Source organism: Colobus angolensis, unplaced genomic scaffold (genome assembly GCF_000951035.1).
Source record: "Colobus angolensis palliatus isolate OR3802 unplaced genomic scaffold, Cang.pa_1.0 Scaffold88, whole genome shotgun sequence".
Taxonomy (NCBI): domain Eukaryota; kingdom Metazoa; phylum Chordata; class Mammalia; order Primates; family Cercopithecidae; genus Colobus; species Colobus angolensis.
In genome coordinates this window covers 7,090,988-7,108,662 of record NW_012122709.1, presented here as the reverse complement: position 1 = coordinate 7,108,662, position 17,675 = coordinate 7,090,988, and the positions used below count along the sequence as shown (strand labels likewise).

Sequence of the window (17,675 nt, the reverse complement as noted above, 5' to 3'; positions counted from 1 at the left end):
CACACACTCCAACTCCAGTAAGACTCAACTCAAGTATATATCTGATTCAACTTCAAGAGAAAAAAATGCAGTCCCTTCTTTCGTCTAAAACTCTGCAATAGCTTGTTTCTCATAGGGTAGGGGTGCCCAATCTTTTGGCTTCCCTGGGCCACATTGGAAGAAGAATTGTCTTGGGCCACACATAAAATACACTGTCACTAATGACAGCTGATGAGCTTAAAACATGCAAAAAAAATTCATAATGTTTTAAGAAAGTTTACGAATTTGTGTTGGACTGCATTCAAAGCCATCCTAGGCCACATGTGGCCCACGGGCCATAGGTTGTACAAGCTTGTCATAGGGTATAGTCCAAACTACATCTCACAGGACATAAGACTTCCCATGATCTTGCACCTGCCCATGTGTGCAACTGCGTCTGCATCCCTGCTTTCTTCCCACCTTGTCCCCACCTCCTCCATGCCCTATCTCTTGCTGTCTCCTCTATCTGGAACCCTGCTGCTGCACCACTCCTTCTCACCCCCATCGATCTCATGGTGCTAGCTCATAGAAAGACTCAACACAGAGGTCCCACTTACAAAGCCTCTGGTTGGAAGGCCTCCCCAAGGAAGTGGGCACAGCCAAGCAAGTGAGGAGAGAGCCTACATGGGCAGGTGGCTCATCTGTATTCTTCAGGCTGCTCAACAAGACAACACTGAGTGGGTGCCGATGCAGGGTGTTGCCTGAGCCTGGCTGACTCAAGCCTTTGCTTTGAGGAAGCCAACCACATTGTGGTCCCTGCCTTGAATCATGCCACCTCTTCCCTGGTCCCTCAAGGCTGCAGCTTCCCTGAGAATAGAAAGGGACTTTTTATACCTTTTGGTCTTCCTCTTCCTTCATTCCCCACCCACCCATCACTGCTCTTCACTCCCCACACCCAACACCACTCACTTCTGCCAGACAATTACAGAAACTGAACAGCACGTTATAGAGGAAAGCATTCAGAACTTAAATGATATAATGATAATGAGCCTTTGGGTTCCCAACTGCAATCCTGGTGATCTGTTCCCTAAAATCCTATCCTAGAGGTGCTGATGCATAAGATTACTTCATCCATTCTGACATCCTCATCATTGGTGTCATGTGCTCTGTAAGCCTGAGATTAGTGGGATTGTTGTCCCATTACACTGGGTTTTACATACTCAAGCATTACCCTAGGGATGAAAAACTAAGTTCTAGAGGGACAGTGGCTTGCTCAAGGTCACATGTCTAATTCAGTAGTTCCAGGGACAATTGGATAATGTCTGGAGACAGTTTTGGTTGTCACAACCAGGACTTGCTACTGGTCTGTGGCCAGGGATATTGCTGAACATCCCACAGTTCACAGGATAGCTCCCATAACAAAGAATTATCCAGACCAAGATGTAAATAACACTGACGTTGTGAAGCCCTGGTCTAAATAATTAGCTAATCAAATTTCTTAACAAAAGCAGACTTACTTGTATCTTATGTATTAATGAAAATGATAAACATCTGGGACTTCAAAATATTTTTGTTAAACAAATGTTGATTGTAATGGTGCTCATTCTACCAGCAAAATGTGTATTGATAGTTCACCATTGAAACAATAACTGAGTTGTTTTTCCTGTAAAGATGACCCTCTGCGTGTAATCATTTACACATTCTCCCCCTGCCCTCCCCAATGGTAAGCATTTATAGAACAACTGGCTAGGGTGGCAGGTGCAAGGGTGACTCCCTATGACTGAGGAGAACCCCAAAATTTTGCCCTGAGTGGGCTCACCATGATCTCATTGCCATTACCCTTTGCCCTGTCCAATTCAAGTTGCTCAAACAATATACTGTGTCATGGACAGTTCCTGAGCTGTCCTTGAAACCGAAGGATTGCCTCAGCCATCTCAACCTTCTTCTGGTAGCATCACCTCGAACCCAGGGCTGAAGTCCAAAAGCTGCATTGTCAGTTCCTCATCTGCTAACCATCTCTGTGGGCTGGTAGCAATCCCATCTCAGACTGGAATCACTGAGGAGCAGACAGAATGCCTTCTAAAAGTTGAATCAGTTAGGGTCACTTATATGCAAGGCATTATGCTATATACTGTGAAATGTGCAAAAGAAGTGTAACTGGTGGTCCCCGTGTTGTGGGAATTGACAGTCTAAGAGAAAGATAATACATTACATATGAAGAAATAACCAGTGATTCAAGGCAGAAAATTATACATTCTGAAGACAGTAAATGCTGTAGGAATTTAGAGGTGAGAAAGATGTTTCTGAATTGGGAGGGTCAGAGAAAGTTTTCCTCAGGGGTAACCCTAACTTGGAAATGGATCTCATGGTGAAGTTAGAAGTTAAGTGGAGATAAAGAGGATTATGAAAGACATGTTTGAAAAATGGGGGGAAACCAGTCTGGCTGGGGTTGAGGCACTCAGTGGGAGAAAAGTCAGAGATAAAGTTAGAAAGACAGGTTTGCCCGATTGTAGCAGACCCTGATTACCAGGCTAAGGAAATGATACTTTGCTCTGTACATAAATGGGGAGCTGGGAGGGCTTGTGAGACAAGGCTTCAGTGAACCCCCGAATCAGTTTCCTCTTTCCTCCATCCTGACTTGTCTAAATGCATTGGTCTGGGAGCCAAGGATTCCAAACTTCTGTCAGTGCTGCCTCCTCCTGACCCACAGCTGTTCCAGGAAAGGTCATGGGAATTGAAGGACCTGAAGCAAGTCCCACATCTGATCTCAACTTGCTGTATGTTTCACTTTCTCAGTCTACAAAAATGAGCCCATTACCTTTATTTATCAAAGGACCAACAAAATTAGGATAACAGAACTTGGATCTGCTCTTGCTTGGAAGGAAACTCTCATGGGCTTTCCATTGGTATCCAGAGGCTGTGTGGAACTCCGGAAGGCAGAGAGGCTTGGCTCTGAAGGGTAGGCACCAATCCAGGCCCAGCTCTCCTCTCTCCCTTCCCCCTTCACTCCCTCCCAGCACAGGCGAGAGGAAGCAGCAGCTGTTGTCCTGCGGGGAAGACAGGCAGAGGTCCACCTGGCACTGTTGGGATTTTCACAACACCCGCCCCAACTTAAACACACACACACAACAGCAGCCTAAGGAGAAGCTGGGCCAACAGCAGTGACTTCGACGATAGAATGAGAAGGAAGCAGGGGTAGAGACTGCTGGTGTAAGGGACTTTTTCTTCCCTTCTGTCTTCTCTCCCACCATTTTGTCTTCTGCTCTTGCTCTCTCTAAGTCTTTCTTCTCCCTCCTGTGAAACTCCTGAACCAGTCCCTGGCCTGATGCCTGAATCTTTTTCTTCTTCCTAACCTTATCCCCCTTCCTCCATCTTTTTCTGTTGCCCCATGAATGCAGTGAAGGCAAAATAGCAAAATTAGCCTACCGAGTGCAAGATGAAGCAGATCTTGGAAGCTGGATAATTTGGGCACACAAACAGAATCACTTCCCTTATCCAAATAATTGAGGCAAAACAAAGGTTTCAGTTGAATTGCACATATGGTAGGTTCAAGTCTATTTCAATTTTCATGTGCAAACTTAAACCTTTACTCTCTTTTCCCTTTGGACTGAGGCAGTAGGGCCATGTTTATTTCACTTTCACACAGTCCTAAGGCAGCCTTCTACACAGCCCAGCATACTCGAGTTGAAGAACAAACTAGGATAATTACAATGTCAGGAAAACACAAGTGCAGAGGGAAGTTTAAATCATGGCTTGAAAACATCTCACTCTAGAATAATGAGAAGTAGAAAGGAGACCAAGCTAGGCATTCAAATGAGCTTGCAGCCTTCCGCCAAGCCTCCATTCCAAAGGCTAGACTGGCCTGTGCTGATACACATTTGATACACAGCCTGGTTTAAACCATGGGTTTTATCTCCTAACATTCATGTTTCTACAGCAGCTGGGACATAATTCTCTATCCAGAACTTCTATCCAGAAGTTCAGCCTGCAAAGCTTGGGACACCTTAACAAAGAAGTGAACAGCTGTTCCCCTAGCCAAGGCCTCGCTGAAGACAAACCAGAACAGCCAAAGGCCTGTGTGAATTTGTTCTTGATTCTCTTTTGCCATCTAGTGGCATTTCTCATCTCCAACACCACTTTTTCTTCTAAAGATCCTTCATCCTGACCCCCAACCCACAGCTGTGTTGTCCATCTACTAAAATAATGTCCTCCTGGACTCAAAACAAACTCCCCATCCTCCTGACTCAGAATCATAAATGCTGGACCAGAACACAAACCTTATGATCAGGATGGGTTGTGCGACTTCTCCACAGTTATAATCCACACAACAGCCAGGTAATCCTTTAAGCAGACAGGTTCTTTGTTCATTACTTAGAACCCTCCTAGGGTTCCCTATTGTGCTCAGAGTAAAAGTCACAGGCCTTCAAATGGTCTGTACGTCTTCCCAATGACCTTGTCTCTGAACTCTCAGTCACCTGCTCCAGCCACACTGGACACACTGCTGTTGCTCCAACACCTTAGGCATCTGTCTGCTCTGGGGGTTTTGCAGCGCTAGTCTCTTCACTTGAAACATTCTTCCTCCCAGATAATCACAAGTTCACTCTTATCTTCAAGTCTCTGCCCCAGAGTCAGCGATTTCAACCATCTTACATAAAATTACTGACTGCCAAGCCCTGTACTGTTCTACTTTTTTCCCTAGCAATTATCACTTTGAGCAAAGTATACATTTTGTTTTTACTGTCTTTCTCCAGTGGAATGTAAGCTCCACAAAGGCAGGGACTTTTGTCTTTGTTTGTTTTTGTTGTTTGTTTGTTTGTTTGGTTTTTGAGACAGGGTCTCACCCAGGCTGGAGTGCAGTGGTGCAATCATGATTTTTCAATGCAGATTTTATCTCCAAAGCTCAAGCAATCCTCCCACCTCAGCCTCTGGAGCAGCTGGGACCACAGGCATGCACCACCATGCCTGGCTAATTTTTCAAATTTTTTGTAGAGACAGAGTTTCGTCACATTGCCCAGGCTGGTCTTGAACTCGTGGCCTTAGGCAATCCTCCTGCCGTGGCCTCCCAAAGTATTAGGATTACAGGTGTGGCCCACCGTACCTGGCCATTTTTGCCTTTTTTGTTCAGTGATATATCCCAAGTACCTAGACACTTAGTAGGTGCTCGATAAATATTTGTTGACTACATGAATGAAGCATGCCCAAGATTCTGAGATTACCTACTACTTACAGGTAAATTCTGAAAACAAAAATACTACTCATCTCAGTTTCACAGGCCTTCTCACCCACAGAGGGTGATGCTTCTCTGTCTTGGCGTCTCGGTTCTCCTGAGTGTCATATTCCAAGCTCACAGGAGCCCCCAGAGTAGCACTGACCCAGACTCTGCACACAGCTGTCACCACCACAAGGAACAGGACATACAAAGTGAAGGAAGTACTAAGGCAGGATGTTGAGAGCAGCAACACCAATAGCATTTTAAACACAAACATTTGGGAAGTATTAAAGTTTCGTAATTTTCAATAAAAAAGGGAGGGAACAAGTGAAATGGAGAGGTGTTGGCGGCCTTCTCCAGGTAAAGCACGTGGCCTTGGTTGGTACCTGGAACTAGAGAGGCCCATGAATCATTGTGGAATGACTTTGCTATTGGGGATGGTGCTGGGCATCGTGACAGTGATGATTCACCCACCTCCCTCGTGTCTCTTCCATCTCCTCCGAAAGATAAGCAGTATCTCCAGATGACAAGGAATCAGACAAAGCATCTTTCTAGGCTGTTCGATCTGTACCTCAGGTCAGAGAAGAAGCAACTCTTAACATCACAGTGATTGACTCTTCCCAGGATCATGGACCAGAGGTGTATATGAGAGGATATAAATGACAACTCTTCCTGAAATTGATTTCAGTTGACACCTGGATCAGGTGTTCTATTAAAGAGTCATTAGAACCATGTGGCCAGGGGACAAATATTGTCTTTGAATGTGACGATTCAAGCTTCCTCATTGCTGAACATGTTTAGGCAGGTACAGGCATCCTTAGGTGTCCACGTATTTGGGACATGCAAGTGGAGAGGCATGAACCTGATTCATTTCCTGATCCAGTGATGCTCCCCAGCCCGCCTCCAAACAGACGCAGCACAGCCCAGGCCAGCTCTTAAGGAGTTCAGGAGTGAGAAGAGGCCCTCAGAGATCTGACAACCTAGCAGTGTGTGGACACCGCCTCAGCCCACTGAGCAGGAGTGACAGCACGAAGACCAAGCGCAAAGGTGAGGCTGCAGCAGGATCTGGGGAGGAGTGAGGACAGAGAAGGAGGGATGGGCTCCAACCCTGACAGTACACTCGAGTGAGTGATAAAATGGTTAAAGGAGGGACTGGATTTAGGGGAGATGGGGATACGCATTGGGGAAAGGGGAGAGTGACGTTGGGGATGGAGGCAAAAAAATGAAAAAGAATGGGAACACAGACGAGATGGGAATGGGGACACAGGAACATGGAGACACAAAAGAGATGAGATTTGAGGGAAAGGGGAGAGGACAAAGAGTGACAGGCAACAGGGACAGAATGAAGGGAGCAGAAATACAAGATGAGAGATGGGGCCACAGGGTTGGTGTGGGGACTGCAGCGGATGGGGACACACAGAAGAAGAGGCAGAGATGAGACACAGTGAGGAAAGGAGACAACCGAGTAGGGAGATGGGTGATTAGCTCATATGAGCAAGTATAGGAGGACTAATTTCTCGACTGAACACCTCTGTCCCAGCGACCCCTGCCCTCCATTCTGACTGCTCCCCACTAGGAGAGATGGCACCGGCCAGAGCAGGATTCTGCCCCCTTCTGCTGCTTCTGCTGCTCGGGCTGTGGGTGGCAGAGATCCCAGTCAGTGCCAAACCCAAGGGCATGACCCCATCTCAGTGGTTTAAAATTCAGCACGTGCAGCCCAGCCCTCAAGCATGCAACTCAGCCATGAAAAACATCAACAAGTACACAAAACGGTGCAAAGACCTCAACACCTTCCTGCACCAGCCTTTCTCCAGTGTGGCCACCACCTGCCAGACCCCCAACAGAGCCTGCAAGAATGGCGATAAAAACTGCCACCAGAGCCATCGGCCCGTATCCCTGACCATGTGTGAGCTCACCTCAGGGAAGTACCCGAACTGCAGGTACAAAGAGAAGCACCAGAACAAGTCTTACATAGTGGCCTGTAAGCCTCCCCAGAAAAAAGACTCTCAGCAATTCCACCTGGTTCCTGTGCACTTGGACAGAGTCCTTTAGGTTTCCAGACTGCCTTGCTGAGCCTCAATTCCCTCTCCAGCCCCCTGCACCACTCCACTACACCCAGAGCATTCTCTTCCCCTCATCTCCTGGGGCTCTTCCTGGTTCAGCCTCTGCTGGGAGGCTGAAGCTGACACTCCGGTGAGCTGAGCTCTAGAGGGATGGCCTTTCATCTTTTTGTTGCCGTTTCCCCAGATGCCTATCCCCAAGAAAGGGGCTGAGCAAGCTCAGGGCTGTGGGTTCCCTGGTCTATGCCTTTGCACATGTCTCCCCTGCCCCCTGGCATTATGGCAGCATGACAAGGGGAGGAAATAAACGGAAAAGGGGCATATGCGATTTGTGGACACAGCTGTTTCTGTTCCTGAACTAGAAGTCTTCCCCAGCTCTGACATGGCAGTGAGGTGACCTGAAGCAAAGAAAAATATAAATAAATACCACTTCATATTTGTGTAGAGCTTCCACGTGAATCCTCTAATCCCCTGTGACATAGACTTGACAGGGATTGTATGCCTTCTTTATGGATGAGGAAATGGAGATTTTAGAAAGCTTAATTAATTAAAGAGCTTGTCTAATTAGTTAGTAGCGGAACCTGGACTCGAACCTAGGTCTCGTTACTGTAAATATAGTATACTTTCTTCTCTACCAGTTGGGCAACAAAGAAGACACCGTTACGGGGCAAGAGGAGAACTAGGTAAGAGTTCACCCATGAAGAAATGGGTGCTCTGAAGAGCCAGTTACCCTGTGTTGGCTGCAGTAAAGATCATTACCTCTCTAGCCAAGAGATTGTTTATAAGGTGCTCTGGCATCTTATTCCTTCTCTCTCTTCCTCTCTAACTGCCCCTCCCACTTCTCTAGACCACAGCTCTTCTAACCTAGGCCCTGGGCCTGGCTCTGGCTGGATCCCCTTGGCCTGAAGACATAAGGTAAAGGGAGTGTCTCAGCTTCAACCCCCAGATCCAGGATCACATTTCCTTTGACCTTAAAGGACTTCCGTGGCCCTGAGCCTGCTTGTCACAAACAGGCTGGTGGGAGCTGCCAGAGCTTCCTTCCTCCTGATAATGATCTCCCCTGCCTCGTTGCTTCCCTGGCTCTCCACTCTGGCAGTCTGCCCAGGCCTGAGGGGTTGAGATGCGAGAATGCCATTTCCCTGTCCCCCTGGGCTACAGATACCATTTCTCCTGCGTGGTGAGTGGAGCTGGAAAAGGTATGGCTTGGTATTCGCCAGTCCTGATGGTCTCTCCAGCATTGCCAGACCAGCACCATCCCCTTCTTTCTTCCTTTATCTTAGTCCCAAACAACCTGCATTGTATCCCATGCCCGCCCTATTTCAAACCCAAATTCATTATAAGACATTCCCAACCCTGATGAGGATTCCACTCTACCTGTCCCTCCCTATCAACTACTGTGCTTTTTCACTACTGACCAGAGTCAGAGTAAGCTTTGGAGCCAGACAGAATCAGGTGTAAATCCTGACTCCCGTCTACATGACCTCGAGCAATTGGCTAGTCTGTTTCTCTACAGCAAAATGAGAGGAATCCTACATGCCAAATAGGATTCCAGGTAAAGACGTGGAAATGATATCTATGGAACTCCTGTCAGCCCCAAGGACTGATAGGTATTAGATCATGATAACTAGTAGTAGCAATCTCCATCTTTGGAAAACACGCAGACCAAGGCAAACACCCTCACTAAGATCTCCCCAGAGACTTTCTTCTGCCAAAGTGATGATCATGAGTGGGTTAGAGGACAAGCCCGCAGGCAGAGTCCCGCGAGGCAGCCAGGTTGTCTGAGATGATAAGGAGAGAAGGTAGGGAAAGGATGATTAAAAGAAAGGAGAGCAGATCATTGAACAGTTCTAACAGAATGAGGGCCAATAAGTTGATGAGTTGGCCGCCACAGCCAAACGACTGAGTGTAAAAATAACTACTACCTGGAAACAGAACATTGCCATCGTCGAATGGCTTCTGAGATTCTTGAATAAATCTGAAGTTTATCCAAAATCTGAATTTGTTTTGAACTCTTGTGGTCACTATACTACATTTACCATTCTAAAGAGATGATTTTCACTTGCGGTGCATAGAAAAGCAAGATACTTGGGGCAGCCGATTTTTTTCTTCATTTTATTCTTTTTTCACAACTCTACTTTATTGATGATCTTTCTATGTATAATATGGTTTCAGAGACATTCTCCTCACAAAATTTTAAGTGGTAAAAATTATGCCTTCAATACATCCTCCCAAAATAAGAAGAATTTCCAAATAAAACTTTTTCTTGAAAGACTCATGACCTAAATAGCATTAAATAACTAGAAAGTTCTGAAGTAACCTGTGTCGATAGAGGTCAGAATAGTTGTAGTCTTGGGGAAGTACCAACTGTAAAGGGGCATGGGGGAGCCTTCTGAGGACCTGGAAATATTCTATTCTTGGTCTGGATATGTTTCCTATGTGAAAGCTCATTGAACTGCACACTTAAGATTTGTTTCAAGAGGCGGCAAGTGGTCATAAAAATAAATAAGAAAAAAAAGACTTGTGTATTTTATGTAAGTTTTATCTCCATTTCCAAAAACTCTTTCAAATATATGTACTTTTTATGGGATTATTTTATTTACATAGTAAATGATAACACACCAACCAATTCTAAAAAGATTATGACATAATTAAATCATAGATAGAATTATGATGTAATCTAATTTCTATTGTTCTGTTTTGTACTATTTGTTAAATACTACTTGTGCTGTTTATTAAATTGTTGTAAATACATTGGGCTCAGCCAGGCACAGTGGCTCTCACCTGTAATCCTAGCACTTTGGGAGGCCTAACCAGAGCAGATTACTTGAGCCCAGGAGTTTGAGACCAGCCTGGGCAACATGGTGAAACCCCATCTCTACAAAAAATACAAAAATTAGCTGGGTGTGGTGACACATGCCTGTAGTCCCTGCTACTCCAGAGGCTGAGGTGGTGGATCTCTTGAGCCCAGAAGGTCGAGGCTGCAGTGAGCCATGATCTGCACTCCAGCCTGGGTAACACTCCAGCCTGGGCACCACTGCACTCCAGCCTGGGTAACAGAATGAGAGCTTGTCTCAAAATAAATACATGCATACATACATACCTTGGTCTCAGAAGGTACAGTTGGCTTTTGAACAACATAGAGGTTAAGGGTGCCTACTGTGCAGTCGAAAATCCAAGTATAACCTTTGACTCCCTCAAAACCTAACTACTAATAGCCTATTGATCACCTGAAGCCTTACCAATAACATAAACATTCAGTTAACATATCTCTTGTATGCTATATGTATTATGTACCATATTCCTATAATAAAGTAAGATAGAGAAAAGAAAGTTGTCATTAAGAAAATCGTAAGGAAGAAAAAATATATTTACCATTCCTATAGTGGAAGAGGCTCATCATAAAAGTCTTCATCCTCATTGTCTTCACGTTAAGGAGGCTGAGGAGGAGAAGGAAGAGGAGGGGTTGGTCTTGCTGTCTCAGGGATGGCAGAAGCAGACGAAAATTGGAATGTAAGTGGACTTGCACAGTTCAAACCATTGCTGATCAAGGGACATAAGGTTCTTCCTAAAATTCTCTAGCTAACACACTCTCTCCTATTATTCATATTACCTGTGAACTAATTTCCTATTTTTTAACCATGTAGAAATTTTAAATAATTGTTTCATATATAAGCTTTCACAACCATTAATAACATCTTTCTTAAAATAATAAATAATAATAAATATTCATTTATACTTCCACTGGCTGGTAGACTTTCAATATAATAATTTTTTTAAGTTCACAAGGAAAATTTCACTCCAGGTTACATCTAGAATACTCACCAATATTTGGAAGTAACTATTCAAATATTAACAATAAATCCAAATGGCCTGGCCTATTCTCATTACTGGTGCCCTACCTGATTAGATTTAACAGTCACTCAATCCTTCATGTGATCTTGATCACAGCCAAGTTAAAGGATGCCAGGAATAGTGATGAAATCGGAATTCGGCTATTCAGCCTTCCAAAAGCCAACGCTGTGCTACAAGAAGATAATAAGTTGGGCCAAATACCAAGTCTGGCTGAACTGTGATGCATTGCTACTTGAAAGCTGAATAATAGGTAAAGGAGACTGCTTAATTATGAGATATTTCTGTTGCTGGGGCTGGGAGCTTGGAGAGAGGAGGATGGTGTCCAGCGGAGCTTTGCCCAGTCTTGTGCAGATGGACTTAAAGAGAATTGTTTCAACATGGAGTGAAGGAGTGGAAATGGAGTTCAGTAAAGAAAGTAACCCAAGAACTGGAGATAGATGAGCTGACTCTCCTAGGAGGGAGACTATTTGAGGTAGACTGGGGAGGAGACTTTTCTACATGACTCTGGTTCCCAGAAGTCTCCACACACTGAAGTAAATGAGCTCTAGACGCCATGAAGAGGGCCAACAGAATCACTGTGAAGAGAAGGATCCTCAGCTCCAGGGATTTCCTCTGCCTACACCCTGCCCTTAAGATCAGGACCCTTTGGCCCTCTTCATAGTGTCTGGGGCTCTGGGGGATAACCCTTGAGCTATGGTACCAAAAAACATACCAGTAGCAACAACGTCCAGGGAGCCTTCTCTTCTCCTTGGGAGAGCTTCAATTCATTTCATCACACTTCTTCCAGGCACCTGCACAACTGGGCTTCCAAAAGTGCTTCAAAGACTTCAGAGCCTTATTCTAATGTCCTCCCCCTACCCCCACCCCACCATAAGTGGGCAAAAAGAAGAGCAGTTATAGCTCTTACCAGGATGCTTACCTGTGCAAGACTCCAAAACCAGTAAGCTTGGGAACATCCGTGGAGCCACAGGGACATGAGAAAGCCCACATTGCTAATAAGATCTTGTAAGAAGTCCACAGTTCATAAGAGGAGAGGTAAAGAAAAATGTGTGCTCGTGATGAAAACACACACTGTGATACAAGGCCTCTTAGTTTAGGGAGGTGGGAGTTTCCCCATCTATATAAGCTGGTCTCAAACTCCTGAGCTCAAGTGATCTACTCTCTTTGGGCTCCCAAAGTGCCGAGATGACAGGTGTGAGCCAATGTGCCTGGCAATAATGCTACCAACAGATGGTTTTTGGGCTTGAATACCTTCAGGGACATGGATCTTCACTACCACTTCACAAGAGTATAATGTGGATTAAAGTAACAATACGTATAAAGCGCTTAGTATAGTGACTAGCATGTAGGGAAAGTTTGAGTAGTGTTAGCATTTCTATTTATCATTGTGGTGTCAAATGTTGAGTGGCCAAACCTGTGATGAATGGAGCAGGCTTGACTTCCCTGACAGAAGCACAAAGGATTTAAACAAGGGAGGCCAAACTCCTCCTCATCCGCCTCTTGCCAAATAGCTCCTGGCCAAGAGTAGATAAGGTAAGGTTTAAGGTCAGACAAAAAAGACAATATGTGTTAATTTCTCTAGATAAAGTAATTTGGGAGGAATGGATGGGTACTTTGAGTTGAAGGAGAAAAGGGGGCTTTGGAGAATTTCTTTTATTTTTTTTAATTTTTTTTTTTTGAGACAGAGTCTCGCTCTGTTGCCCAAACTGGAGTGCAGTGGCCGGATCTCAGCTCACTGCAAGCTCCGCCTCCTGGGTTTACGCCATTCTCCTGCCTCAGCCTCCGGAGTAGCTGGGACTACAGGCGCCCGCCACCTCGCCCGGCTAGTTTTTTGTATTTTTTAGTAGAGACGGGGTTTCACCGGGTTAGCCAGGATGGTCTCCATCTCCTGACCTTGTGATCCTCCCGTCTCGGCCTCCCAAAGTGCTGGGATTACAGGCTTGAGCCACCGCGCCCAGCCTGGAGAATTTCTTTTAAGATTACTTGAGGAAAGTTTTTCTGATCTCCAACCTCTGTGAATTTATGAATCCAAAGATGTGAAAATAAGTTGGAGGACTTAGGACCACTAACTTTTGAGGGTGCCTCTGTATTCCTTCCTATCCAAAGAATTTGATTACTGCAGCAATTGATGGAGACAGGGCTCTAGTGACATTTCCAACTTCCCCTCCTGAGATATTTAAATTAGTCCTTAGGAAGGCTTACCGTCCCCTCACCTCCATCGTGGAAACCCCTTATATTTTTCCCACCCTCTGATTCAGCTCCATTTTCTGGTTCATTTTCCATCATTCAAAACCTCCACCAATGCCTGTGACTCATGTCCGGTGGATTGGTTATAGCAGAAAAACATCATGGTCATTACTTTCTATGGTTTTTTGATAGAAACTTAGTTGGATTGACACATTTAAAACATTAACTGTGGTGTGAATTAGTACAAATTCCTGCTTGGGTCATGGCATTTAGCACAAGACGAAATTTCCTATCTCCATGGCTTTAGGGCTCTCTCAGTAGATAATCACAACATTATAATGCTGCAAGACATCTTGGCCAGTGTTCTCGGAGATCTTCTAGTGCTGTCTTCCTCATGTTGCAAATGAGCAAAATAAGACCCTGAGGACTTAAACACCTTGCCCAAGATGACATAAATAATTTAGGCAAAGAACCCAGGCTTTTCTGAACGAGCCCTGTGGTATTTCCAAAGTGACACTCCAACTAATAATATCAAATGGATCTCAGATATCTTTCTTTTTTTTTTTTTTTTTAGACAGAGTCTTGCTCTGTTGCCCAGGCTAGAGTGCAGTGGCACAATCTTGACTCACTGCAACCTCCGACTCCCAGGTTCAAGCGATTCGCCTACCTCAGCCTCCTGAATAGCTGAGATTACAGGAATGCACCACCACGCCCAGCTGATTTTTGTATTTTTAGTAGAGATGAGGTTTCACCATGTTGGTCAGGCTGGTCTTGAACCCCTGACCTCGTGATCTGCCCGCTTCAGCCTCTCAAAGTGCTGGGATTACATGTGTGAGCCACCGCGCCCGGCCCAGATATCTTTCAGGATCAAATCATACATGGACTGGCAAATCAATTTGCAAATGGGCAGACCCCTGGATTTGAGACAAAAGCATGTTCATCCAAAAGAGTATTTAGTGCCCATAATCCTGACATGTTGCATTTCTGACCTTCACCTGAATGCTCATATTGTATCATTGAGATGGAAAAAAAAAAATAGTACATGAAGAATTGATGGCAAACTAGTCAAGCATGTCCCTGGCCATGCCATTGGCTGCTGGAAACATAAATAAGGATATGCAACAAGAAAAAGGGCCTGGACCTCCCATCTGCTATTCGGGACCAGGGTGAAAACATTACAGAGATCCTGTTTGGTGGAGCTCCAGGTGGGCCTGAGATATCTCAAGCATTTATCTTTGGTAAGGGTTATCACTTTTTACCCTTGAATTTGGCATATCCAGAACAGGATCTTCATGTAAAATTAGAACCTGCAGAGCAGTGGTTCCCAGAATTTCCCCTGAAGTGCTAGTAACCACAGCAGAAGATTAACTAAAACACCCAAAGGAGTGCCCAACAAGCTTCAGCTTTCTCTGAAGTCTCCTTCTTTCGCTTAACTAATATTTATAAAATAGTAGTGCAGATGAGTGTTTTATATGCTACCTTAAAATTTCATTTGTGGTAATAATAATAATGGATCAATGTCAATTTCCTCGTTTTGGTGATTGTCCTGTGGTTATGCATGCAAGAGTACTTGTAATTAGGACATAGTCACTGAAGTGTTAAGGGGTAATGAGCATCATGTCTGTAACTTGTTCTCAAATAGCTCAGAAATGCTAATAATTGGGGAACTGGGTGAAGCATATAGGAGGGCTTTGTGTATGCTTTCTGTAACTTTTATATACATTTTAAATTATTTCAAAGTGAAAATCTTTAAAAATTTTTTAATGTAATTCATTTGAATTTTTCTATCATACAATGTTATTTTCTGTAAAAATAATGCCTTAAATTACTCCCCACGCCCCCCCAAAAAAGATAGTTTTAGTAAAATAGTAAAGAAGACATTTATCTTGTGACTGTGTACCCTCTGCACACATCTGTGTTCCACCGGGGTAGCAGTACACTGGCTTTAATGTTTTCCTTAACTTGCTCTTTGTGGGTTTCTATCTCTGACCAGTGTTTCTTTTCAAGAACTGGTTGAGGAAGGTAGGATAGTCATGAGGTTAATGCATTGGAAAGCTCCTTTTCATGCTGAAAAATGAGAAAATAGACATAGAGCACTTGAAACAGTGACTGGAACATAGAAAATCCTTAGTAAATGTTAACTATGATTGTTTTTATCATTGTGGCCCTTGTCACTCCTAGGAGGGCTGAAGGCTGCATGCAGGCTTGTTGTGGTAAGTCAGAGGTCTTAGAAGGCAGCCGGCCTATGAAGGGAGCTGGCGTATCCAGGGAGCCATATGCCTCAGCTCTGGTTGGGTTGAAGACAATATCCTCTCCCTCATGAAGATGAATCCAGGAGTGAGGAACAAAGAGAGACAGTCCACCCACAGAGACAAGTTCATAGTGCAAATGGGCACCCTAGGAAGGCCTCAAAGGGCTACATAGAAAAGAAAAGTGTACCGAAAACCTTCTCCCGGGATCAGGCGCATCGACACCCCCAGGCCAGGGGCACCTCTGGTGGGGCAGAAGGTGAATGAATTACTCAAATATGAAGATCATCTTCTAGGTTTTGTGTAGAAGGCCCCGGATATTTTAAGTGGCCATTTTGGATTTACAATGTTTTTGGATAATTTTGCCCCAGAAGTTTATTAAAATTGGCAAGAATCGTCTATGAAGTGAATTGATAGTAGTGAACAATTCAGCAAGCTACTTAAAAAGAGACCCAGGCAGCATTTCTTCAGTATTTTGGTTCAAACGGATTATATAACTGGTTACAGTATTTCAGCTGGTGGTAATTTTTGCCTTCCCCCTCCCCCACCCCGTTGTTGGGGTTCTTCAGCCGAAACTGTGAGAGACGTTGATTTGTGTACTGAGTAGTTTCAGCAGTTTCAAATGACTAAGTATTGCTGAAGTTTCATGGCGGTTTATTTTTACCTTTATTGAAAGTTTTAGGAATTTTTGACTTCAGCTCTTTCATGTCACAATGGGACACTTTTTCTAAATGAAGACATTGAAAGAATACCGAAGTTTTTTCCTTTTATCTTTTATTTACGTAGAAATTTAAGATGTTGCAATTTCCCGGCAGCATGGTAGTATTGAGATAGCTGTGTGTGTCTCTGTATATGCTGATATTTAGGAATGCTCTTCAGATGTGAAATTTTCTTTTTGTTTTTGCTTTTTGGCTCGTAAATTGGATATTTCATCTGGAGTGGACAAGTACAACAGTGGCAAGTACATGGAATAATAAAGAAGACTGATCTTAAATCTAAAGAACTTGGCTAATTCGGGAGATAGCCATATGAAAACTTCAAAACAGAAGTATGGGTAGCTGACTTGAAGTAACTCTATGTCACATAGTCATAGGTTAAGTATCTTCAAAGAACTTCGATATTATTTCAGAGGATACAAAATAAAAATACAAACTGGAAAACAAAGATTACAAAGAAAAAACTAACACCTTCCTGTGCAGTCCTGTTGGAATTTGGACTTGCCATGAGGTGTTGAAGCCTTGTTTCACTGAGTTGGAAAGACTGGACCTAAAAGGCGCAGCATGACTTTGCTCCAGCCTGGCTTAATTTCCCTACTCCACCATCATCAACAAAGTCGTCAATGAATTTTGAGAAGCATTCTGAAAACTTTGCATGGACAGAGAATCGTTATGATGTGAATTGTCGACGACACAACTCTTCAGATGGCTTTGATTCTGCTGTTGGACGTCCTAATGGAGGTAACTTTGGAAGGAAAGAAAAATAATGGGTGGCGTACACATGGAAGAAATGGTACAGAAAACATAAATCATCAAGGTGGATACCATGGTGGAAGTTCCCGTTCTCGTAGCAGTATTTTCCGTTCTGGAAAAAGCCAAGGACTACATGAAAACAACATACCTGACAATGAAACTGGGAGGAAAGAGGACAAGAGAGAACATAAACAGTTTGAAGCTGAGGATTTTCCATCTTTAAATCCTGAATATGAGAGAGAACCAAACCACAATAAATCTTTAGCTGCAGGTGTGTGGGAATACCCTCCGAATCCTAAATCTCGAGCTCCAAGGATGCTGGTCATTAAGAAAGGTAATACAAAAGACTTACAGCTATCTGGATTCCCAGTAGTAGGAAATCTTCCGTCGCAGCCAGTTAAGAATGGAACTGGTCCAAGTGTTTATAAAGGTTTAGTTCCTAAACCTGCTGCTCCACCTACAAAACCTACACAATGGAAAAGCCAAACAAAAGAAAATAAAGTTGAAACTTCTTTCCCTCATGAGTCCACATTGGTGTTGGCAACTTTAATGCTTTTAAATCAACTGCCAAGAATTTTAGTCCATCAACAAATTCAGTGAAAGAGTGTAATCGCTCAAATTCCTCTTCTCCTGTTGACAAACTTAATCAGCAGCCTCGTCTAACCAAACTGACACGAATGCGCACTGATAA

General features: G+C 44.0%; 1 protein-coding gene and 1 pseudogene across 2 annotated transcripts in view; both read left to right on the top strand.

The window, feature by feature from the left end:
• The first annotated feature begins 5,996 nt into the window (after positions 1-5,996).
• Positions 5,997-7,998, top strand: RNASE7 (ribonuclease, RNase A family, 7). The gene is made up of 2 exons (XM_011930945.1): positions 5,997-6,214; positions 6,708-7,998. Exon 2 carries the CDS (start codon positions 6,749-6,751, stop codon positions 7,217-7,219), a length of 471 nt encoding a protein of 156 aa, XP_011786335.1. The 5' UTR covers positions 5,997-6,214; positions 6,708-6,748; the 3' UTR covers positions 7,220-7,998.
• Positions 7,999-15,707: 7,709 nt separating this feature from the next.
• The window catches only part of LOC105503867, a 3,098-nt pseudogene continuing 1,130 nt past the window's right edge, over positions 15,708-17,675 (top strand). Inside the window, exon 1 of the transcript XR_001000541.1 lies at positions 15,708-17,670. The product of XR_001000541.1 is annotated as a vasculin pseudogene (transcript). The remainder of the gene's footprint in view (positions 17,671-17,675) is intronic.

Excerpts from the sequence above, each read along its gene's own strand:
- RNASE7 (XM_011930945.1), top strand. The coding sequence starts at position 6,749 with ATGGCACCGGCCAGAGCAGGATTCTGCCCCCTTCTGCTGCTTCTGCTG.